This window comes from Eptatretus burgeri, chromosome 10 (genome assembly GCF_056783735.1).
Source record: "Eptatretus burgeri isolate ZD-2024b chromosome 10, Ebu_testis_v1, whole genome shotgun sequence".
In the NCBI taxonomy this organism is placed as follows: Eukaryota; Metazoa; Chordata; class Myxini; order Myxiniformes; family Myxinidae; genus Eptatretus; species Eptatretus burgeri.
In genome coordinates, this window is record NC_140970.1 from 11,812,818 (window position 1) to 11,839,292 (window position 26,475).

The window sequence follows — 26,475 nt, forward strand, 5'->3', positions numbered from 1 at the left end:
ATTTGCAGACTATGGCCATTCATCATCTCGCAGTGCAACGATCAAGGCTGATGAGCTATGTACCTTTACAAACCCAATGGCACCCTTCATTTCTGGCCGATTGTTGAACCCAAAGTCTGCTGGATCAACCTTATCCTCCTTTCTGTCTGTGTGACTCTGCCAACCTTGTCTGCAGTCTTCTGATGCTTGCCTGCAGTGACAATGACATAAATAACAAAACAAAACAAAACAAACGAGAAGGGCACTCGGTAGAGCGCATACCTCCGCCACGCAATGCCTGATCCATGAGAACTGATCCCATTACATTTTTGAAATATCATGGTATGTATCGTTTTTGGCCCAATCTCTCAATGGTGAAGAATCACTTGAAAAATTAAATAATTATCGTATCCAGATCTGGATTCAGATCTTCACCAAAATCGAATCAATTCGTCCATGCCACACACCCATGTCCAAGTTTCATCCGAATCTGTCCACAACTTTTTGAGATATCGTGCTACATATCATTTTTGGCCCGATCTCTCAATGGTGAAGAATCACTTTAAAAGTTATAGTTGCCGGATCCGGATCCGGATCTTCAGCAAAACCGAATCAGTTCGTCCTTGTCACACACCGAACATGTCCTTTCATCCGGATGCTTCCACAACTTTTTGAGATATCCTGCACACAGACAAACAAAGACAGACAGACAGACAGACAGACAGACGGACGGACGGAAAGGGGTGAAAACATAACCTCCTTGACCTTCGGTGGCGGAGGTAACAATATCCCTGCAGGGAAATTGACGGTTATTTCCCCAAAAGGCAGGGTGAAAATGAGGCATTTGAGGGAAGGCGGCATGCCCCCCTCCTTCCCTTCCTGATGTGGTACGGTCCTCGCTGTGTGTGCCGATCCTCGGATGGGGAGCACACCTTAAGTTAACGGCATGGTCCTGACGTTTCACGGAAGAGTTTGATCTGCATCTGGATGTCAGTTGATGAGATTTAAAAAATAAATTACCTGAATTTGACGTCAAACCCCCCTTTTCAGCCTCTTATAGGGGTGGATTCAGATGGGGAACACAACCCCATGAGACCTTATTGTCCTAATGCATTGAATCAAATTTGGTCCATATCGGTCGGGTCGTTTGTGCGGAAATGTTTTCGTCAAATGTTAACGACTGGTCGGACACCCAGATCCACTCTTTAAAGCTAATTTTGGAGAAATAACACAATAATAAATAAAAATAGGAAACTGCACCAGAATCCAGAAAGAACTGGTCGGATCATGCAACAACCTCGCACTATCCTAATCAGTCACGACATTCAACTGAGAAAGCATAAATATTTTGTCGTTCCACTCATCTCGACCGAAATCCCTCCACAACCTACTCACCTTGTCTGCGGGGCTTTTCCACAAACTTGTGGGACCATCCCTTTTTCGAGTCTCTCTCTCAGCTCTCCATTTTCTTTCACTAATCGCTCGCAAAGGGTCTGTATGACACCGTGGAGATAGAGATAAAAGGTGGTTGGAGATCAAGAAGCATTGAAAGGAATCATTGTTGTTTGTTCACAACCGGTCCATCGACGCTCGAATGAAACCTACCCCTCAATTATTCACATATCAATCAAATGGAATGGTACGGTTCCAATGAAGGATCATTCCTCACACAGGAGGGAGTAATTGTGCTACATTAAACGACGGCAATTTCACTCAAAACAACAGTTTAACCGATGCATGTAGAGGAAGACCAGGAAAGCTTAATGATTGGGCTGACCTGCAAGCCAGCAGTTCGTTCTTCACTCTTGTGCACGCTGCTCGCAAGACGATGGAATTCCATAGCCAGGATGCCGAATCGAGTAAGGATATCATGCTGAACTAGCCCTTGGCTTCCCTCTGTGGATCCCGTTGCGAATGTGGCTCCAGCTGTATTGGGAGATGCTTTTTTAAATTGCGTAGCACAGTGGCTCAGAGAATCCTCAACACGTTGCATCTGCTGCATTAGGTTCCCACCATCCATGGATATGTCATCAAACAACTGCTGTAGTATCTGTCAGGGTGTGAGGTCACCAGAAATGGAGAAAGTAAGATGGTCGGCATGAGGAACTGCATTTGTGGGGAGGGAGGGGGGGTCAAGCTATCAAACGGTAAGGTACCGACCAAGGCAAAGGAATCTCAAATCGCTGAACCACATCCACAAAGACCGTACGTGCTGGCAGGCCATCGACTCGAGAAACTCAGGGTAACAGTGACTGGCCTAACGATTCCCTGGCTATTCACAAATTTAACGGGTAAGTCACCCTTCATAAAACAACAAATGGTACACTCCACAGATAAAAATCACGGTGTGACAATGACTCAGGCCGACATTCATGTGGAAACCAAATATCCCAGCATTATTAAAGTCGAATACAAGAAGAAAAAGAACAAATTAAAAAGGCAACACACACCATGCTTTGAGGTAGCAAAGTCTTCTTTTCAAACTTATGAGGCTCCAGTTGCTCTTCTGACTTGTTGCCCTCGAAAACAAACGAGTCTGGCCAATACGGGTGGTGTGCAATTATTACTCATCACATACATCATAGCAAATGACAAAAAGATGACAATCCCCCAGGAAATTTTCAGCGAGTCAACTTTAACCAAGTTAGTGCAATGATTCAACGTCCTGGGGAAACAATCTCATTCGGTTTGGGGCTTTTTCCTCCTTCCCAGCAATGAAACAGGAAGCAGGTGGTTAAACGGGTGACGGGTGACGGGCCGCAGGAATGTCCACAAAGCAGCGACGGTGTTTCAGCACTAACCCGTAGTGGCACAAATAGATTCTCGATTCTGCTGGGGGGGCTCGTCACAAGGAGGTGTCTTTAGACGAGCATTTTCTTGCTTGAGGTTCTCCACTAACTTCTGCAGTTTCGACACCTCCACTTGAGATTCACCAAGAAAGGTTCCTTAAAAAAAAATTTTAAATCCCAAATGATGCAATGAAGGCGAGCTCTGAATGCCACTACTTGGATAACTCACATAACTTCACTTTGGCTTGAATAAATCAAAAGCAAATCGAAAACAAATGAGGAAGTGGAAGCTTCTGAAAGGCTTTCTCAATAAGGGTTTGAGGAAGGTGTGGGAATCGTTCTCCTGAATGGCCAAGATTCCAAATTTATTTTATTGAACCTCAATCGAGTTTCATTTTAAAAACAAACAGGCATCAAACACAGTATTCATATTTGATTCATCATAAAAGGTAGAAGGTAGACAAATAAAAGGTGGACGTATTTTTGATAAATAACCGGCTTACCCAAGTTGGTGCAACATGTGAGCTTTTGCTTCAGATCTTTATTTTCACTCAGCAGCTTTTCGTAACGCAACACATGAGGCCATGGCAAATCTATTATTTAATAAATAAATAAAAAAACAACAGAGGGGAAAAAAATTACGAAAATGCAACAATGAAGACCGAACATTTCACAATGCAAAATGCTGTTTTGGCATGGACACGCGTGTACACACACACACACACACAGTCAGTGTCACATATATATATATATATATATATATATATATATATATATATATATATATATATATATATATATATATATATATATATATATATATATTGTTGTGGTTGACGAAATTCACAAACCACCATTCAGGTCCCTTAAGTGAGATATCTCTGTAAGTATATGTGTAGTTAGGCCCAAACCCGTTGTTTGGAGGGAATAAATGTCATTCATGCGGGCTGCGACCCTTTTAGATAGCCGTTTTTCTTTAACTATCTTTATTTTGGACCAGCCGCCATTACTACGACCACCAAACACGTCTCAACAGCCATCACACAGCAACCACCAACCGCAACGCCACTTCACAACAACAGCCACGACCTTTACCGTCACAACTCGCCACCATCGCATCGCCACCATTCTTGCGCCACTTGTGGGCACCGATACTGGACTCGTGCAGGGCGCGCACCGAGCAGCGTGTTCAGAAACATCACAGACTTTCCGAGGAAAACGGATCAAAAACGACTCACGCCCACTTCTGTTCCGTCCTATCGGTGAGCGTGGGGCGATTTGGCCCCGCCTCCAGGGCGTTGGAGAGCGGTCGCTATATGCAAATTCATGGATCAAAAAGCATTCACGCCCACTTTTCCTCGGTCCAATGGGGAGCCAGTTAGAGGTGAAGGGTCGGAGGTAAAGGGTCAAAGGTGAAGGAGCGAAGCCACGGGGGATATAAACGGCCGCGCTCGCCAAACAGAGCAGTTCGGAGGGGAGAAGTCAAGAGTTCGCAGTTGGGAGTTCGCTGAGCCAGTGAAGAGTTGGGACGAGTCAAGAGAGGAGACGGAGAGGGCGATCGGACGAAGCTGTGGAGAGGCGGCGGCGGCGAAGGCGGTTGAGGGGGGTGCTCGCGTCGGAGTCGGGGAGCTGCGGAGGGAGAGGCCGGCGGCGCGACCGAGGCCGTGGTGGAGACGCTCGTCGCGGGACCCAAGACAGGGTGATATCCTCCTTTCCCCCGAGCATCAACAACCCCCTCCTGTTTCCCCCCGCGCTGAGATAGTGTGACAAAGGGGCCCCTTTCCCACCCCCTACCAGACACTGTCCGTGAGGCCCGCGGAGTTGGGGCGACACCGCCACTTTGCGTCTCATCATCAGACGGGTAGGCCTGACGCGGTCTCGGCCCCAGGGCCGCCTCATCCTTGAGGGTGGTCCTTTTCTTTTGCTTTGGGTATATGTGTTGTCGGCGCCGTCTGTGAAGTAAAATTGTATAAGTGTTGCCGTGTGCTCGGTAGTCGGATAGCTCTGCATTGTCTTCTTCTTTTATATTTGCTTTTTGTGTAATATTGTGTTTCTTCTTCTTTTCCATGTGCTTTTGGTGTAATTGTATATGTGTGCTTTCCGTTCGTCGCGGAATAAATGTGAATTATCTTGAACTGTTTTCCCGTTTCGCTTTGTCTTTTCTTTCATTGAATCTCCATCTTACTTCACGTAAAGGGTTGGTAGTGGGCTGAATACGCCCGATAATTAATCGAACCGTCGAGGCCAACGATAACACCGCTCGGTTATCCCGATAGTACGGAACGGGTCGCTTAAAGTGGCCCGTGTCCGAAGTCGACCTGCGGCGAGGTGCGATCGCCCGGTCTACCCTCCGTGTGGGTACTTAGGTAGGTCGAATTTGGCGAGCAACCCTATCCCACGCGGGGGGCCGATTGGCACGATCGTGGTGAGGCCGAAAGGTCCACCCGTGACTGGTTCCCGGCGTTAGTCCGAGAGGGTCACGACTGGATTGTCCGTCCGGTGGGCGACGTGCCGCGATTCGAGTTACGTGGCCGTTCGCACGCCGGCGGGCGCGAATCCGCAACAATATATATATATATATATATATATATATATATATATATATATATATATATATATATATATATATATATATATATATATATATATATATATATATATGTATATATATATATATATATATATATATATACAGTCAGAGTCACACACAAATATATATACACACACACACACACACAGTCAGAGTCTCACACACACACACATATGTATATATATATATATATATATATATATATATATATATATATATATATATATATATATATATATATATATATATACATACATACACACACAGAGTCAGAGTCAGAGTCAGAGTCAGAGTCAGAGTCAGAGTCGGAGTCAGAGTCAGAGACAGAGTCAGAGTCAGAGTCAGAGTAAGAGTCAGAGTCACACACACACACACACACACACACACACACACACACACACACACACACACACACACACACACACACACACACACACACACACACACACACACACACACACACACACACACACACACACACACACACACACACACACCAACAGCTTGGGAATGGGAAACTACCAAAGGTTTCACCGCTGAGTTGCCAACGCTGGTGAACCACTGGGAAACCACAACGTCGGACGAGTGACCATCAGTGGTTAATAAGGACAAAGCGGTGAAGAACACGGAAAAAGAACGACATGTTCTACATTTCACGGCGGGACCATTTATACCCAACTTGTGCTTGAACCAAAACAACGTTGTGTCGGTAAATCAGATCGGAGCTCCACTCACACAAAATACCCCTCTCCCTCTCTCCAGGCCGACCGCAGCTCACCGAGCAACTCTCCGCCGAATTATCAAACAAGGCCCCGAAGCCTCCGTACTCGGACAGGAAGACGCACCTCGAATGTCGGCGTCTTGGGCCGAATCACAAGCAGAACTCGTGTCCGGAGGCTTCCCCGTCCCGAACTCGCCAGCACACGACTCCAGCAGAACGGCCGAAGACATTTATCCGAAGCAAGGCCGACGTTACGGACAAACTCTTCTCAAACTGAGCATTGACGTTTCCGTATAACGATGAACAAGCTTCCTCCTGGAAAAAAAAAAAAATCCCAAACAACAACAACAACAACAACCCGTTTGGGGTTTTCCTCAGGAAGAAAGAAATGAGTAATCTCCGCTTTAAAAGCATTTCTACGACAAGAACGAAACGAAAAGCTGAGTAATCTCTCACATTTTCTCCGCACTGTACTTTGACAAATACCCCCCCAAAATATGGTGATTTTACAACGAATCGATGCAAGGGGGAAAAAAAAAATTCCCAATCGGAACGCACTTCCGCTTACTACACTGTCAGGACCTTGACAGCGGAACTTTGTGGAGGTCACGTGACGACATCCACCAATGGGGTGTGTTCCGTTAGCAAGTGGCTTCCTTAACGCATGCCAAGCGGTGAACTTGATTTAAACAAGCTCTCAGGCGAGCACTCCAACGGAACGGAGCGCTTGGCACCGCTTAACAACATGGCGGTTTCCATGCATGCAATGCTTTTCAAGTCATCCTTTTCAGTTTTACTCGATCCTCCTGTGACAACTTCCCCAAATTAATTTATTGTGGTTGCAGCGGCCACAGAGTCTGAGGAAGAGGGAAAGAAAGATAAATAATAAATAAACGGGGTGTCAGAAGGAGGCTTATCTGTGGACTTATGCCATGTTTATCTATAGACCCTCCACAGTGCATTTTGGGGAGGGGTTTGCATGTTTGTGGATCTTGAGGAATTAGGATGAAAAGCAAAGTAACAAGCTCAAATGAGCTAAGATCCTCGTCCTCTTCATGATGACGTCATAAAAACGAATAGGACGTCATTGTGATGTATCAGGTTTGCGATAAATTATCTGTGCTCATGCCCCGTTCGATTCCAGCAAACAAAATTCAAAAAGCTTGCCGAGTTTCGGAGATAATTTTTTAGGCGATTTCCATTAACGGAGATATTTTGACATCATAACTTTTTTTTCTAGGAGGAATTTTCAAAATTGGAGATGGTTACTGTTTGCGCAGGGTATTTATACATATATATGCCAAGTTTCAGGAAGTTTCGATGAAAACTGTAGGCTGTGAAACAAACTAGTTTCGGAGATAATGGTATAGGCGATTTCCATTAGCGGCGATATTATGATGTTAACTTTTTTTCTAGGAAAAATTTCCAAACTCGGAGATGGTTACTGCCTGCGCGTGGGATTTCTGCATATACATGGCAAGTTTCACGAAAATCCGATGAAAACTCTGGGTTGTGAAACAAAAAATGTCAAAAAATAGGAATGACGTCATAAAAATTGATATGACGTCATAGTGATGTATCATAAGTGCGGTAATTCATCTCTGCTAATGCCCTGTTCGATTCCTGCAAACAGAATTCAAAAAGCTTGCCGAGTTTCGGAGATAATTTTTTTGGCGATTTCCATTAGCGGAGATATTTTGACGTCATAACTTTTTATTCTAGGAGGAATTTTCAAAATTGGAGATGGTTACTGTCTGTGCAGGGTATTTTTTACATATATATGCCAAGTTTCAGGAAGTTTCGATGAAAATTGTAGGCTGTGAAACAAACTAGTTTCGGAGATAATGGTATCGGCGATTTCCATTAGCGGTGATATTATGATGTTAACTTTTTTTCTAGGAAAAATTTCCAAAATCAGAGATGGTTACTGCCTGCGCGTGGGATTTCTGCATATACATGGCAAGTTTCAGTAAAGTCCGATGAAAACTCTGGGTTGTGAAACAATAAATGTCAAAAGATAGGAATGACGTCATAAAAATTGATATGATGTCATAGTGATGTATCATATGTGCGGGAATTCATCTCTGCTAATGCTCTGTTCGATTTCTGCAAACAGAATTCAAAAAGCTTGCCTAGTTTTGGAGATAATTTTTTAGGCGATTTCCATCAGCGGAGATATTTTGACGTCATAACTTTTTTTTCTCGGAGGAATTTTCTAAATCGGAGATTGTTACTGTCTGCGCAGGGTATTTTTACATACTGTTATACGCCAAGTTTCAGGAAGTTTCGATGGAGATCCTCCATGAGGATCTTAAAAATTTCATACTGATCAAATGTAGTTCTCCATATGAAATTATGACGTCATAACTCAGGCACCGATGATGTCATGCAAAAATGTCACTCTTCCCCATGAGGAATACTTATTGTGTGCGAAGTTTCAATTTTATCCTTGGTGCAGTTTCAGTTATACAGAGGTCCATTTTTTCCCGTTTTCCCAACATGGCTGCCACACCACATGACCTATGGCGTCCTAATTATCATTAAGACATTCTACATGAATATTTGCACCTGTGGTGAAAATTTCGTCTCGATCCAACGAACAGTTGTGGAGAAAAACACAAAAGTTCTGTGCAGACAAACAAAACAAACAAACAAACAAATAAACCAATGTCACCCGTAGGGTGACCCGTATCTTGCCAAAAGGTGACCACATGTGACTTATTTAAGGTCACACCGAGGTGAACAGAGCTACTATCCACCAGGAGCGACTCCTTGAGGAATATCTGCCCACGAGAGATTCCGATGAGAATCGTTCTACAGAGTAACCATGAAAAATATGCGTTTGCCTCATAACGTCACCAAATGACGTCATAATGTCTCAAGCTTGACATATCTAGAAAGCACTCATCGAGGTGTTCAATTTGAGGTACTACACGATATGGTTCCTAAAACTTGAAAATTTGACCTTGGGGTCAAATATGTTTGACCTTCGGTGCTAACCATGAAGGTCAAGGCCAATCGCCACCAAAAATTAATCAGCTGAGCGCCAGACCATGAACTATATTTCCATGAAGTTTGAAGACGATCCGATCAAAATTACTCAAAAAGTAAGGGTTTCGTCGACTCCCCTGATTTGCGACAAAGTGACCTTGAACTTTGACCTTGACCTTCAAAATTTTGTGCACTGAAAGGGACCTCTATAGGCCTCTGATATGCGAAGTTACAAAAATTTCCAATGATAACTGCTCTGCAGAATTTTTTATACGTGATTACAGACAAAGAAACAAACAAACAAAAAAAAACAAAATAAAAAACATACAAGCTGACTAACATATCTTACAAAAACTTCGTTTTGGCAAGATAATAAAAAATAAAAAATAACATACAAGCTGACCAACATATCTTGCAAAAACTTCGTTTTGGCAAGATAACAAATGGACCCAAACTCAATACCATCTCCTTCAGCGAGGGTAAAAATTACACTTATTCCCCATGTGGAGTACTTTCTAAGGAAAGAGTTTCAATTTTGTCCTTGATGCAGTTTTGGAGATACCGAGGTCCAAATCTTTTCCATTTTTCAAACATGGCTGCCACACCACGTGACCGAGACATCATCATGATCATTAAAACATGCTGCATGAGTAGTCGCACTTCTGGTGACAATTTTGTCTCGATCCAGCAAGTGGATGCAGAGAAAAAAAACTCATGTTCTGTGTGCACAAACAAACAAATTAAAAATCACTCATACAGTGACACTTGGCAAAACAACACAAGTAGAATAGCACTCGCTAGAGCGCATACCTCTGCCAGGTTGAACAGTTCATGTTTTGTATCCCACTGATGGGCTGGATCCGAACAAAAATTGAATCCGCTTGTTCTTGTTACCTAACCAACTTACATCCCCTTGCTTTGTCATAACTCATCCAGAACTTTTTGAGATATGATTATATATATATATATATATATATATATATATATATATATATATATATATATATATATATATATATATATATACACTGTATATAGTTTTTGGCCCTATCTATCAATTTTAGAAATTATACCTGTGTCGACTTCTAGCCCTAAAAAAAAATTGGTGGTTTAATTAATTATTTAATTAACCTGATATGCAAATCATGTTCAAATTTCAAGTGAACCATATGCAAAATGAGGATTTTAGAAAGTGATCCTAAGTTGGTGACTTTTGGCCTATGTTGACCTTTTGGCATGTGCTGACCTCAAAAATAATTGGTGGTTGTATTCAGTGAGATGATGTGAAAATCCTGTTTAAATTTCAAGTCAATCGGATGAAAATTGACAATTTTATAAATATGGCCTTTGTTGATGTTTTGGCTGATGTTGACATTTTGGCCTAAGTTTGCCTCAAGATTAATAGGTGGTTGAGGTCAACGACCTGATATGCAAATGGTCTTCAAATGTCAAGTCAATTGGATGAAAATTGACAATTTTAGAAGCAATTAAAAAATTTGGCTGATGTTGGGTTGATCTTATGGCCTATGTTGACCTTTTGACCCAAGTTAACCTCAAAAGTAATAAGTGGTTGAATTAATTGACCTAATATGCAAATCCTGTTCAAATTTCAAGTAAATCAGATGAAATAGTGCAAAGATCAGTGGGGAAAGGGATTTATTACATGAAAATATATGTAAAGTTGTGTCTGTCTGTCCATTGATAGAATCAGCCCCACCAGTAATAATCCTATCGTATTGCATACAATTGGAATAATCTTGGCAAATGGAGATGCAAGAAAACATTTTCAAACCTACAGGGTAGGGGGTTCAGGGTGGGGGGAAGACCCCAATTCTCTCGATGTAAATGTGTATCATATAGCACCACCTGGTGGTAGGCAATATTACAAAACATCTTATCTCTGTTGTTCAGCTCACAATTCTGGCACCCAACAACCAGACTCGAAATGTTGTCTATCCAGAGGCACTGCAGTGGACATTATTGTGTAGTATTGCCTGATTGTATCATATTATTGACAGTTTTGCCTGTTATTTTATGTTAAATATGTATATATATATATATATATATATATATATATATATATATATATATATATATATATATATATATATATTGTATTAATCATGACGTTATTATTATTATCGTATTGCCTGCTAAATTATACATGATTAATTACTTGGAACTAGATGGTATTCATGGAATACTTACCCCACACAGTCTTTAGAAGGACTTGGTGTGAACCTACTGTTCTGGCGGCAAGTATTTATTAAAAAAAACCCCTTAAATTCAAAGCAAATGGAAGACCAAATGAAATAGGTACTGCATTGGTGTCATCAGAGGGAACCCGAACAAGCAAAAAACAAAGATGAAGTCATCAGGTGGAACCTGGATCGGACTTGGGTTACAATTGCTACTCCTCTACTCTCAAACCCATCCAGGCACAGCCAAGTGACCCTTGTTCAAAAAAAAAAACAAGAAAAGAATGCAGATTCAAAAAAAAAAAAATTCTGACTGGCAAAGAAATGTGTACAGTCAGGATGAAATTTAAAGCAAAACTGTATTCCCCATCATGACGAGATCATAATTTTGAAGTTTCACATCAATTGATGCAGTGCTTCAGGAGAGGAAATTAAAAAAAATATTTTCCTTCAACCCAATATGCCTGCCAAACCATGTGACCTATCAATTATTCATGAACACCCTGGTATCCCCAAGGTTTGTGGAACATATTTGTGAAGTTTCCCTTCGATCTGTCCAGTCGTTCTGGAGAAGACGATTTTAAAAAGTTTTAGGGTAAATCCAATATGGCTGCCAAACCAAGTGACCTATGGCATCATAGGTGGGGAATTTTTTGTTCCTCATGGATAGGCAGTCATACCTGTAAAGTTTCTGTTCAGCCGTTTGAGATTTTTGAAGGTTTTAATTTTTTTAATATGGCTGCCAAACCACATGATTGATAGATGATGTCTTAAAAATTTATTTTCTGTTGACCAATTTAGACCCTCCCGAGATGACCTGTTTTCTGTTGACCCTCCCTAGATGACCCTCAAATATTTTCATACTGATCGGATGCAGCATTCTATGTATGCAATTATGACGTCATAATGAAGACACTTAAAACATCATTTAAAAAACCACACTTATTCTGCATGGGGAGAACTTGACAGGTGTCAAGTCTTATTTTTGTCTATGGAGCGGTTTGAGATACAGAGGTCCAACGTTTCTCCTTTTTTTCCAACATGGCTGCCACACCACATGACCTATGACATCATAATATTCTAAATGGATAGTCGCACCAATGGTGAAAAATTCTTGTCAATCCAACAAGCGGTTCCAGAGAAAAAGGAATTACAAAACTCATAAATGCACGCATGTATGTACATATGTACGTATGTGCGTGTGCACAAATGGGACCAATCTCTGAACCCTGCTTTTCGCTTTGTGAGCATGGGCTGATTATACTGTACATTGTACCTGGCTCTGTTTTTCTCAACTCCAAATTCCTTCCACACAAGGTGTGGGTAACTCTACTCGTGATATGCATGTATGTATGTATGTATGTATGTATGTATGTATATATATATATATATATATATATATATATATATATATATATATATATATATATATATATATATATATATATATATATATATATATATATATATATATATATATTTCAGAATACAATACAACTTATTTTCAATCACAAGTCAGACTCTAGAGGTGGATGTGTGTCGTTGGTTATCTCCATAATTCAGGTTTCAGAAGGTGCAACAGAGTTCTCCCAGGACTCGAAGTATCCATGCTAAGTTGTGTTGTTTCTCAGAGTATTGTTCCGAGGGCTCTTTTCAGGATTGTTTCGACCAAGATCATTGGGTACTAAAACCTCAATGAGCAATGCCTTCTTTTCCTTGTTGTATCTTAACACTGTCCAGTCACAGTGCTTTGTTTTCTATGTTGACGCTGGATGGGATCATCTGGTCGTAAGTGAGCATTATGTCCTTGTTTTCATTGATTGCTTTTGTTTTGTGTTTCTATGAGTTTTGTGGAACTGGGATATTGAAATTTCTGCAGGTGTACCAGTGCATTACTCTACATACCTTGTTGTGCCTTTGTGTGTACAGCTGCTCTGACATGAGCTTTTTACATCCCAATAGGAGGTGGCTCATGCTTTCTATTTCTTCCTTGCAAAATCTACACTTGTCTAATTGGCTCAGTCCTGCCATTTTTAAAAGCCATTTGTGTTCTGTCCTTGGTCTTGGGAAATTGTCATGATTTGTTATCTGTCCCAATTGAGCTGACCTCTTCTTAGCCATTCCAGTGATCCTTCCTTGTCTATCCCCAATCTGTCCAACTCTTTTTTATAGTGCCCTGCTCTTTTGTCTTTCTCTCAGTTGTCACTATATATCTGTTGGAATTTCGTCTTGTTGTTTTTTATCTTTTGTCTTTTTTGCAATTGTTGGGGCTGTATTTGTTTCTGTTTCGGTTTGGTGTATGACATCTTATATTCGCACCTGTTTTTGGAAGTTTTTTGGAAGGCGAGTGAGAGATGCCGTTTCTGGTTTGTTGTGTTCATGCTTGGACACATTGTATTTGGTAGTCCGTTGAACTTTTCACGTACTCTGCTAATCCTACGGTCGTCGCTCTGTGCACTTGATTGAGTTCCATGAGGCTGCCACCTCCTTTCCTCGACAGGTACCTTCTCAGAATGCATTGATTTTTGTAGAACGTTTTGTGGATAGTGAGGAGTTTCCTTCTTCAAATATCTAGTTTTCTGATTTCCGCTTGTGGCCAGTTTACTATTCCACAGCTCCATTGGAACTCTGGTACTGCGAGTTGGTTTATGGCTGTGGTTTTATTCCTTGGGGAGAGGTATGTTTTCAGGATCAGCCCCGTTCTCTACAGGTATTCGTTGGTAATTGTTTTGCGCATTTTTTATGACATGTTTGGTGGCCCTCTTCAACTCCACGGTATTTGCAAGATGCTTCATTGCCGAGCTCCTGCATTGTCGTATTTCGGTCGATTTTTATGTTGTCCATTTTTGTTGGCCTGCCTTGTATGAATATGCACTTGGCACATTTATTGAGGCCAAATTCTATTTTGATGTCGTCGGAGTACTGTTTCACCAATTTCAGTTGTTTTGCCAATTTTTTGTCCTTCGATGCAAAGAGTTTAAAATCATCCATGTAACAGACGATGTGTCATCTTTTCTTGTTTCTTTGGATATTATTTTATTGGATGTTAGGGTGTATCCATGTCCTTGCTCATTAATGAGGTTATTTTGGGGATCGAGAGCCAGGCAAAACAGGAGTGGGAAAAGGTTGACTCCTTGGAAGATCACACGTCGTGTCTTCACTCCTGGTATTTCGATCTTTTCTTCCGAGAGCTGAAGTCTGGACAAATTCAGAGCCAAAGTATTATTACACGGCAGGTTTGTTTTCCGATACATGGTCCGATTTGTGTTCAAAATATAACATTCAATTGAAATTGTGTTGTTCCCTGATCACAAACTGACGTTTGAAGACAGGGCAGACAGACAGAAGTGAACCAATTCGTTAACCCTGCTTTTCACTTTGCTTTGTGTGCTCAGGGTAATGGAATGGGTTTTTATCGTCCCTGGTCGAGGAGTTTAAGAGAAAAGTTTCAGAAATATTAAAATTGTTTTAAAGGGGTGTCAGTACAGGACTGCTAATTGCAGCCTGTTACCTGTCCATGACTGGCATGGAAGCCAGCATTAAAGTAACATGAAGTAGGCTACAGGAGAGCAGGTTTAACATCTGATCCAGGACAGAGCAGACTTGCCATACCGCTCTTGACTCCTCATTGCTAAAACCAGAAAGCAAACAGCAACCTCTAGCACATCCTTTACCCTCCCCCCTTCTTATATGAACAAACAGCGCCACCTAGCGTGCCAAATATAACATCACGTACCACCTCCCGACATATATGAACCAACGGCAACACCTTACATGTCAACATTATGTCCACAACCCTTTTCCCATTCCAGAAACCAACAGCGAGCAACACCTTGTGTGTCAATATGACATTATGTCCTGTACCCCACCTCACCCCACCATGTGAGCCAATAGTGATACCAGCGAGCATGTTATATTCGTTACGTTCAAAAACAGTAATTGATGGTTTTTGAACATTATGAATGTACAAACGAGGCTGGTTCATTTTGGTCACTCTTAGAGGTCAATTAGTTTTGATAGTAAGTCGAAAGACAAACACAAAATCGAGGACCAGACTGTCCCTAAACCTTTTTCTCTGATGAATGGTAAAGCCCGAAACGTCATCACCTTGTGATCCTTCATGGTGGATAACTCGAACCATTATGTTGTTAACTTGTCATTCACTTGTGCCACCAATGCAGACTGATAGTTTTGTGCTGGAATTAGCAACTACATTTTTTATCCATAAAACTCCTGTGAGGGATTTAGGAATGGCATCCTTTGTGGCTGCATCTCCATTCACAGTCCAATCTGGTGAATTTTGGTCAAATTGGCATAACATGCATATAGCAGCAGAAGCTTTTCTCATGCACAGTTGGCTTGACAAGGTTCCGGATCCCATGATAGACGGTACAATGCCCGTTATTACGTTAAGTGATTCACAGAGGGAGCACCCTACGGGGAAAGTCCAAGCTGACCTCTCCTTTTTTTCTCAACCACATGGCCACTGCCACGATAAGCATCCCTGAATGCTCAAAGTTTCGTCTCACGAATTCATTTCCCACATGGATTGTAAGCATTAAATCATGGCCAGACATTATCATGTTTGTATTGTAAAATTTTGATTTAGTGTGTGCACAGAAGTGTCTTCATGTTTCTCATGCTGGTCATTTTGGAACGTTACATTCAGGATGCCGAACTTTGCTTACATTTGGCCCCGCATTGCACAGAAAGTGCTCTAAAGAAGAGATCTTCATGTTTGCTCAATTTTGCTGTGATGAATTAGCAAGGGAGGAAAGAACAACCCTAGCTCCCCCCTTTGCCACATGCAACCTCCCCCCAAATGGTGTAATGCTGTGAACAAGTACATATAACTTGGACTTCAATGACAGGGGAGGGGCCAGGGAGATTATCTCCGTGTGAATGTGATGGGCGAGATTGTGGAGATATAAAGCAACAACGAACACCTTTTACAATGTTCAGCGAGACGAAAGAGGCTCCAAATTTCAGCGAGACTAAACACATCTCCTTGCGGGTGTGTGACAAGACCTCTGGGTTGCAGCCTAGAGCCTAAGATTAATGAACCTGCCAGGGCTTGTTCACCATGGTCATCATATAGGGAGCAGAGTCCATTCCATGTTCTACTTTTCTGATAATTTGATTCTACTCCAGCCATCCTAGAAGCTGGTCAAGCGCCACAACAACCTGCTTGAGCTCATTTTGCCTATGTAATACCATAGTATGCCCCAACGAGACATACTGTAGACTGAAGGGAATGTTCCTGGATAAATCTCTGGAGTTTTTTCCCCCTCAATAACAGACCAAGGTCCATTCTGTATCCATAAACAGAATGACAGTGACTTCCTCAATCTTTTGTTCTTCCCTATATTTGTTCTTGCATAAATCTTTCTCCTATTTAGCAGGACTATTAGCTCCCCCATCACCAGATCTCTCCCGATCAAGTGAGATGAACCACTCTAAGTTGCCATTTTGAGTGTCTCGCTGGGAGGAGGAATCCAGCATGTCCCTCGATCGATCTCGGACAAACCGAATTGAGCTCGGTGAAGGTGCGACTCGGCCCTTGAGCTGGCTCAGTGCATTTGGGCCCATCGGCCGACGTGACTGCTATAACCAAAGGGGCACTGGAATGCCACTCTGACACCTCAGTCCATCTGACACCGAGTTTAGCTTAACAACGTAATAATAATAATAATAATAATTATTATTATTATTAAAAAAAAAGAACCACATGAAAATCGATTATTCATCTTCAAACTAACATTTGTCAACATTATTTATTTACCCACTTCTTTGATGCCATTATTAATTTTTCTCCATTTTTAAGCAGTGAAGCTGTTTCAATATTTGATCATTTCCTCAGTCCATCAGTAAAAAATTAAGAAGAAGAAGAAGAACCTTTCAAACACATGGTGTTTCTCTGAAAAATGGACCCTTTTGACCCTTTAGTCCACTGAGACCCCTTCGACCTTTGAAGACCCTTAAAACCCCCCCAAGACCCTTAAGACCCCAAAATACTGAAAAGTCTCAGAGGACCCAAAAGACCCTGAGGATACAGAAGACCAAAAAGACCCAGAAGACCAAAAAGTTAGAGCATCAAGAGGGCCCAAAAGACTCCAAGGACCCAAAAGACCCAAAAGTCAGATGACATAAAATACACAAAAGACCCAGAGGACACAAGAAACCCAAAATATCAAGATGACCCAGATGACCCAAAACACCAAGTACCCCCCAAAAAAGCAAAAGACCCAGATGCCCCAAAAGTTACAGAGGACAAAGAGGACTCAAAAGTCTCCAAGGATCCAAAAGACCCAAAAGAGCCAGATGATTCAAAAGTCCCAGAGGACTTAAAATACACAAAAGACCCAGAGGACCCAAAAGACCAAAAATATCCTGAGGACAAAAAAAACCCCCAAAAGACCCAGATGATCCAAAAGTCCCTGATGACACAAAATACCCCAAATAGCCCAAGGACCCAAAAGACCCAGAAGACCGAAATACCCCAAGGACCCAAAAGACCTTGAAGACACAACAGAGCGTTCTGATGTGGAATGTGATGTACCAAAATGATCGTCATGATCTCCTGAGTTGATGAGGCTCATTGACAACAAATAACCCAGAAGAATTCCCATGTTTTAAATGTACACCATGTTAAGGTGCATCTGTCAGCTTAATATGTGCTTCCACGGCATGGCATTCGATTTGCAAAATAAAGAACAAAAAAAATGATAACATTGCAACAAACCATATATTAATTTATCAAATAATATGAAGAACAATAATAATAGTAGTATAATTTGGCAAGAATAATAACGAATGTATAATCTCCACCCTGGCTCAAGCAAATCTGGTTCAAAAGGGTTTGAAAGGGTAATTCTGATGGGTTCTAAAGAGGAATTCTAAAGGGTAGTTCTCAAGTAATTCTTAAGTAACTCTTAAGGGTAATTCTAAAGAGGAATTCTAAAGGATAATTCTCGAGTAATTCTAAAGGGTAATTCTGAAGAGTAATTCTTAAGGGTAATTCTAAAGTAAGTCTAAAGAGAAATTCTAAAGGGTAATTCTAAAGTAAGTCGAAAGAGAAGTTCTAAAGAGAAATTCTAAAGGGTAATTCTCGAGTAATTCTTAAGTAATTCTAAAGGGTAATTCTAAAGAGTAATTCAAAAGAGTAATTCAAAAGAGTCAGTCTATAGAGAAGTTATAAAGGGTAATTCTAAAGTAAGTCTAAAGAGTAATTCTAGAGTAAGTCTAAAGAGAAATTCTAAAGAGTAATTTTAAAGGCTAATTCTAAAGAGTAATTCTAGAGTAAGTATAAAGAGAAATTCTAAAGGGTAACTCTAAAGGGTAATTATAAAGGGTAATTATAAAGGGTAATTCTCGAGTAATTCTCGAGTAATTCTCAAGAACAATTCTCAAGGGTAATTGCAAAGATTAATTCTACAGGGTGATTCTAAAGAGTAATTTCAGAGTAAGTCTAAAGAGAAGTTCTAAAGGGTAATTCTAAAGGGTAATTCTAAAGAGTAATTCCAGAGTAAGTCTAAAGAGAAATTCTAAAGGGTAATTGTAAAGGTGATTCTAAAGAGTAATTCCAGAGTAAGTCTAAAGAGAAATTCTAAAGGGTTAATCGAAAGGGTAATTCTAAAGAGTAATTCTAAAGTAAGTCGAAAGAGAAGTTCTAAAGATAAATTCTAAAGGGTAATTCTCGAGTAATTCTAAAGGGTAATTCTAAAGAGTAATTCTAAAGGGTAATTCTCGAGTAAGTCTAAAGAGAAATTCTAAAGAGTAATTTTAAAAGCTAATTCTAAAGAGTAATTCTCAAGTATAAAGAGGAATTCTAAAGGGTAATTCTAAAGGGTAATTCTCGAGTAATTCTAAAGAGCAAATCTCAAGGGTAATTGCAAAGATTAATTCTACAGGGTGATTCTAAAGAGTAATTCCAGAGTAAGTCGAAAGAGAAGTTCGAAAGAGTAATTCCAGAGTAAGTATAAAGAGAAATTCTAAAGGGTAATTCTAAAGGGTGATTCCAAAGAGTAATTCCAGAGTAAGTCTAAAGAGAAATTCTAAAGGGTAATTCTAAAGGGTAATTCTAAAGAGTAATTCTAAAGTAAGTCGAAAGAGAAGTTCTAAAGAGAAATTCTAAAGGGTAATTCTCGAGTAATTCTTAAGTAATTCTAAAGGGTAATTCTAAAGAGTAATTCCAGAGTAAGTATAAAGAGAAATTCTAAAGGGTAATTCTAAAGGGTGATTCCAAAGAGTAATTCCAGAGTAAGTCTAAAGAGAAATTCTAAAGGGTAATTCTAAAGGGTGATTCTAAAGCGTAATTCCAGAGTAAGTCTAAAGAGAAATTCTAAAGGGTTAATGTAAAGGGTAATTCTAAAGTTATTGTAAAAGGGTAATTCTAGAGTAATTTGAAAGAGTAATTCTAAAGGAGAATTCTAAAGAGTAATTCTAGAGTAATTCTAAAGGGGACTTCTAAAGAGTAATTCTAAAGGGTATGTCGAAAGAGTAATTCTAAAGTAATTCGAAAGAGAAATTCTAAAGAGAAATTCTAAAGGGTAATTCTCGAGTAATTCTTAAGTAATTCTAAAGGGTAATTCTAAAGAGTAATTCTAAAGGGTAATTCAAAAGAGTAATTCTGGAGTAAGTCTAAAGAGAAATTCTAAAGGGTAATTCTAAAGGGTAATTCTAAAGTAAGTCTAAAGAGTAATTCTAGAGTAAGTCTAAAGAGAAATTCTAAATAGTAATTTTAAAGGCTAATTCTAAAGAGTAATTCTAGAGTAAGTATAGAGAAATTCTAAAGGGTAATTCTAAAGGGTAATTCTAAAGGGTAATTCTAAAGGGCAATTCTCGAGTAATTCTAAAGAGCAATTCTAAAGGGTAATTGCAAAGATTAATTCTAAAGGGTGATTCTAAAGAGTAATTCCAGAGTAAATCTAAAGAGAAGTTCTAAAGGGTAATTCTAAAGGGTAATTCTAAAGAGTAAGTCTAAAGAGAAATTCGAAAGGGTTAATCAAAAGGGTAATTCTCAAGAGTAAGTCTAAAGAGAAATTCTCAAGGGTAATTCTAAAGGGTGATTCTAAAGAGTAAGTCAAAAGAGAAATTCTAAAGGGTTAATCTAAAGGGTAATTCTAAAGTTATTGTAAAAGGGTAATTCTAGAGTAATTTGAAAGAGTAATTCTAAAGGAGAATTCTAAAGAGTAATTCTAGAGTAATTATAAAGGGGACTTCTAAAGAGTAATTCTAAAATAATTCGAAAGAGTAATTATAGAGTAAGTCGAAAGGGTAATTCTAAAGAGAAATTCTAAAGACAAATTCTAAAGAATAATTCTAGAGGGGAATTCTAAAGGGTAATTCTAAAAGGTAATTCTAAAGAGTAATTCTAAAGTAATTCTAAAGGATAATTCTGATGGGTAATTCTAGAATAATTCTGGAGGGTCCTCAAGGTCCAATTGATTCTCAAGGGCCATCAGGTTCTCAGGGTAATTTGTTTAATCAGGATCTCTTTATCGATTAATAGGACTTAGATGAAGATCTGATCACATTTTAGGTCAAATTTATGCAGAAATACAGAAAATTCTAAAGGGTTAACAAACTTTTTCTCATCACTGTAAGTCAAGGCACACATGTCCACTGAGCGCACACACCACCCTTCCTACTCTCCATTTCCATTTTGTTTTCCATTATAAGCGTGACCAGAAGTGTTACTGGCTACTTTGAGAGCCATTTATATATCATGTTTAATCAATAGGTTAAGAATTTATGGAGTGTTTTGGCACTTGAACAATTTTTTTCTGTCATCGTGTATCTATAAATAGGTATCACATTTGCATGTTTATATTTTCGTGAGGTCTTCTGAAACCTAACTCTGAAATATGTGTTGCCTGACTGTACACTTGGGTAATAGGGGATGTGGTGGAGAGGATATGAACGAATCCCTTTATTCCCATTGAAACAATAGTTCAATCTCTCAGAACTCCTCCCTCAGCATTTACGAGGGGCATCTTAAATTTTGATGGTATGTCAGTGTATATTAAAGTTAAGGTAAAAGGTTTTAAAATTAAACTGATGTATTATAACCAAACAATTTAAATTCTTGAATTGAAATAATTGTTTTAAAGAACAAAAAAAATATACGTTCAATATTGCATAAGATATCCCATAAACCACTACAGTTTAAAGATGGTGGCACCCAGTCATGAAGGTCGGTCTGGTGTTGGTGCGAAACTTACCACATGGTACTAAATTAAAAATAATAATAATAACTTCTCTTCGCTTCTTAAAATATAGTTTTCGAGAAAAACTGTGGTTAGAAACGAAATTGATCTGACTTTTTCTTTAAAGGGGATTCTTAATTGTGAGAAAAAGTGGGTGTGAGTGTTTGTTATCGCCGTCAACGAAGGTGAAGGAGGTTTTGTTTTCATCCCCCATTCTGTTTGTAACTTGGCAAAAAAAATAAAAAATTTTTTGACAAGTATGTTGATCACCTCCGCTTTTGTTTCGGTATGGCACGGCATTGCTCGGCTCGGCTCAGCTTGGTATGTTTGTTCGTTTGTCTATCTGCTCGCCTCCAGCCCAAATTAAACCGACCATTCTGAAATTTTCGGAGAATAATGTCACTGACCCTGCGATGGTCCCGCATTGAAGTTTCGTAAAATTTGGTGGACCAAAAGGGTCTAGATAGGCCGATAAGCCAATTTGAGCCAAATTTTCTAAAATCCTCAAATTTCATCCGATTGACTTTGAATATGAACAGGACTTGCATGTCAGGTCAATAAATTCAACCACCTTTGACTTTAGAGATTAACTTAGGTCAAAAGGTCAACATAGGCCATAAGGTCAACTCAACATAAGACAGATTATTAAATTGTTTATAAAATTGTCAATTTTCATCTGATTGACTTTAAATTTGAAGACCATTTGCATATAAAGTCGCTGAATTTAACCACCTATTAATATTGAGATCAACATCGGCCAAAAGGCCAATTTTGGCCAAATTTCCTAAAATCCTCAATATTTATCCGATTGGTTTTTTTGAAAAGTATTTACATGTCAGGTCACTGAATTCATGCACCTATTATTTTTGAGATCAACATCGGCCAAAAGGCAAATTTGAGCCAAATTGGGCCAACTTTTCTAAAATCCTCAATTTTCATCCGATTGACTTGAAATTTAAAGACCATTTGCATGTCAGGACACTGAATTCAACCACATTAATTTTGAGGTGACCATAAGCCAAAATGTCAAAATAGGCCAAAAGGCATTTTGGGCCAGATTTTCTAAAATCCTCAATTTTCATCCAATTGATGTGAAACTTTAAAAGGATTTACTTATCAGGTCAATGCATTCAACCACCTATTAATTTTGAGGTGAACATTGGCCAAAATATCAAAATAGGCCAAAAGATTTTGTTTTGGATCCAGCCCATCCATCCATCCATTGGGACCATACTCTGTGCAGAGCGTTGGTGCTGCCGAAGCAGTCTCCTTGGCTATTGCGCACAATTCTGGACGAGTTGCCACTCCGACACAGTATACCAGCATGCTGGCACTCATTTTGCCAACCTCGGAAGAATAACAGGCCAAGTTAACCCCATCTGTTATTAATTCAACAGCTGAGCAGGATTTGAACTCAGGATGCAAGGATCCAAAGCCACAACCCTAACCACTAAGCCAACAACAGGCATATCCAGCTCCATCAGTGGGATACAAAAGGTGAACTGTAACACCTGGCAGAATTATGCGCTCCACCAAGTGCTGTTCCACTTTGCACTGTTTTGCCAATTGTTGCTCTATGAGTGATTTTTTATTTGGTTTTCTGTTTGTTTGTCTGTGTGCAGGATATCTCAAAAAGTTCTGGACTGATTCGGATGAAACTTGTTGGACAGGTTGGGTGTGTGACAACGACAGATTCCTTCGAGTTTGGTGAAGATCCAAATCCGGATCCAGATCTGATAATTTTTAAAGTGATTCTTCACCTTTGAGAGATAGGGCCAAAAGCGATTTATAGAATGATATTTCAAAAATGTATTGGGCCCAATATGTTCTTCTGGATCAGGCATTGCATGTCAGAGATATGCGCTCGACCGAGTGCCCTTATAGTTATTTATGCTTTTGCCTCTCATGGTAAAATGTGCATTTTTAATTTATCACTCATTTTGAGCACTCAAATGGTGAGCTCATTTTAAAACTTGATGTGATGGTAGATTAGATTTGGTGATGATGTCACGGCTAAAACATTTTTTCAGGACTCCAGCATCTCAAAATTTGGCACTACACCATTGGCTGTAACAATACCACAGTTGCCAACTCTACCGCTTTAGGTCGTATTCTACCACTTTTTGTACACTTGAACAGCTTACTGTTATTATTGCCCAAGAATAACGAAAATACTTCCTTTAAAAAAATAATACATCTTTGAAGTTTTGAAGAAGTTTTTGATTGATTTTCCTGTTGCGACAAGGTTTCTGTCGGGTTCAGGTGTAAATTCATCAGGAAAACATGATTATTCTGCCTTCATTTTGCATAAGTGTCATAGAATGTACAAATCCAAGGTTAAATTTACAAAATTCCCTGACCCAAAGGAGGGGGAGGGGGTAACTCCATTCCATACCCTTCCCCCATTCCATATCCTTTCCCCATAAAAAAAAATCATTCCACTAGCCAATCTTTTGCATTGACACAGCTGAGCAGAGCAAATGGGGGAGTTGCCAGTCTTGCTATCAGATTGGTCCCCAGCTTCAAGTCCGAGGTGATTGGGACAGTCCATTTTGTGAGGCACACTCGCCTTGAATGCAAATCACTAATCTGACAGTTTTGATATTCGACTCAGGAATCGAACCAAGAAGAGACATCTCAAAGGTAGAATTTCGCCATGTGTGCACAATCTTGCCTGACTTCTCAACAACTCTTCCTCAGCTAACCACACTTAAACAAGATTAAAATAACACAAAAAACACTTGATAACATTGTACGATTATTTTTCCTTTCATTAACCGCAACATTCCACCCTCGTCTTTCTTCCTCATCTCAATTTCAAGAATTAAACAAAGTTAATTTTAAATTATTGATCAACATATCAATAATGTTTCCTTCCAAATATAGATATTTATATATGCATATATATTTATATATATTTATATACAGGGTAGCCCGAAAGTTACTTTACCCCTGATAAATTTCTCGCACTTCCATCCGTCCCTTCCCCTCTGCCCTCGGCCCCTCGCCCACTATGGTATGCTAAAACACTGACTCACAAGAATGATGGAGCACATTCAGATACAATGACAAATTAATTATTGTAAGTACTGTACAATAAAACCTGTATATTAAAAGAGTTCAAGAACAATGCTTCACTGGGAAGGGGTAAAGAGACTTTCAGGCCACCTTGTATATATCTATATTTATATATGCACACACATATATATTTACATATGCATATATACTGGTGTTTATGTGTGTGTGTGTGTGTGTGTGTGTGTGTGTGTGTGTGTGTGTGTGTGTGTGTGTGTGTGTGTGTTTTCATTGAAATGCTCAGGAATTAAACATTGACAAAATATTGACAATGAATATCAAATTTTTAAACATTTTGAAACACAAGTGAGACCAAAAGACCTTGAGGTTGAATTCCCATTGTAAATAAATCAATAATTAAATAAATATTCACAATGAACAAGACCAGAAAGAACGTGAGCCGTCAAAATGATGTTTTGACGACCATGAAGTAAAACAAAAAGTTAAAAAATACGAGTTACAATGTTGGTAAAGGCAAACGAGTGAAGGAAAAACACACTACCTGCTCCGCTGGTCTGACGGAAATGGGTCATGTGACGGGTATTTTCGCTTCAGGGAAAGTCCCGACTTGCCTCAAAGCCAGAGGGTGGGGCTGTGGGATTCAAGTGTCATCGGCTCTCGCAAACAACAACGAAACTGGCGTCGAAAAGTGTAGCGTTTACAAGGGCAAGCGATGTTGTAAGCTGGAACCGTGTCGCAGGAAGGAGCCATTTGGCTCATCATGCATGTGCCGTCTTGAGATACTAACACACACAACTTTCATTCAACCTCTCAGTTTATCGACGGAATGAATGACGACGTGCGGGGCGGGAACGGGAAGAGCAGTGGGGCAGGCACAGACGGATCATGAAAACGCGTCATTGCCAGCATTGAGTGAAGAAGAAGAAGAAGAAGAAGAAGAAGAAGAAGAAGAAGAAGAAGAAGAAGAAGAAGAAGAGTAAGAGGCGGGGTTCTCTGAAAGGACCCGCGGTGAGAGGAAGCGTTGGGGGAGGGGGCTTTCCTTGCCGTGATGGTGGAACTTGGTAATTTTAACCTTAAATCTGGACATTCCAGCTGTCGATGCTGTGACACAAGTACACATTTTTATACAAAATTAAATCAGACTAATCATGATTTCTTGTGGTAAACTGAAGTTTTTTTTTGTTTTTTTTTTCTCTCAGACACCGAAGGTGAAGGATGTTACCGTTTTCGCCCCTGGTCTGTCTGTTATGTCTGTGAACAGGATATCTCAAAAAGTTGTGGACGGATTCGGCCGAAGCTCGGTGGAAAGGTTGGCTGTGCGACAACGACGAATTGATTCGAGTTTGGTGAAGATCGGAATCCGGATCTGGGAATTATTTAATATTTAAAGTGATTCTTCACCATTGATTCGGGCCAAAAGCGATATATATATATATATATATATATATATATATATATATATATATATATATATATATATATATACATATATATATATATATACATATACATATATATATATATATACATATACATATATATATATATATACATATATATATATATATACATATATATATATATATATATATATATACATATACATATATATATATATATATATATATACATATACATATATATATATATATATATATATATATATACACATATACATATATATATATATATACATATATATATATATATATATATACATATACATATATATATATATATATATATATATATATACATATATATATATATATACATATATATACATATACATATATATATATATACATATACATATACATATATATATATATACATATACATATACATATATACATATATATATATATATACATATATATATATATACATATATATACATACATATATATACATATATATATATATATATATATATATATACATATACATATATATATATATA

The 26,475-nt window shown here is 39.2% G+C and overlaps 1 protein-coding gene across 4 annotated transcripts in view; it reads right to left on the reverse strand.

Moving 5' to 3' along the window:
• Positions 1–25,359, reverse strand: part of LOC147017950 (TNFAIP3-interacting protein 1-like) — a 69,728-nt gene extending 44,369 nt beyond the window's left edge. For 2 of the 4 annotated variants that reach the window (XM_085897095.1, XM_085897094.1), the window contains exons 1-8: positions 25,054–25,357; positions 6,204–6,394; positions 3,272–3,361; positions 2,781–2,924; positions 2,430–2,515; positions 1,757–2,029; positions 1,375–1,472; positions 64–190 (exon numbers count right to left, since the gene is read on the reverse strand). In XM_085897095.1, the coding sequence (XP_085753221.1) occupies positions 64–190; positions 1,375–1,472; positions 1,757–2,029; positions 2,430–2,515; positions 2,781–2,924; positions 3,272–3,361; positions 6,204–6,309 (924 nt within the window). In that variant the 5' untranslated portion in view covers positions 6,310–6,394; positions 25,054–25,357. Of the gene's footprint in view, positions 1–63; positions 191–1,374; positions 1,473–1,756; positions 2,030–2,429; positions 2,516–2,780; positions 2,925–3,271; positions 3,362–6,203; positions 6,395–25,053 lie in introns of all 4 variants that reach the window. The other 2 variants (XM_085897096.1, XM_085897097.1) reach the window with 2 other exon arrangements.
• Positions 25,360–26,475: the final 1,116 nt, after the last annotated feature.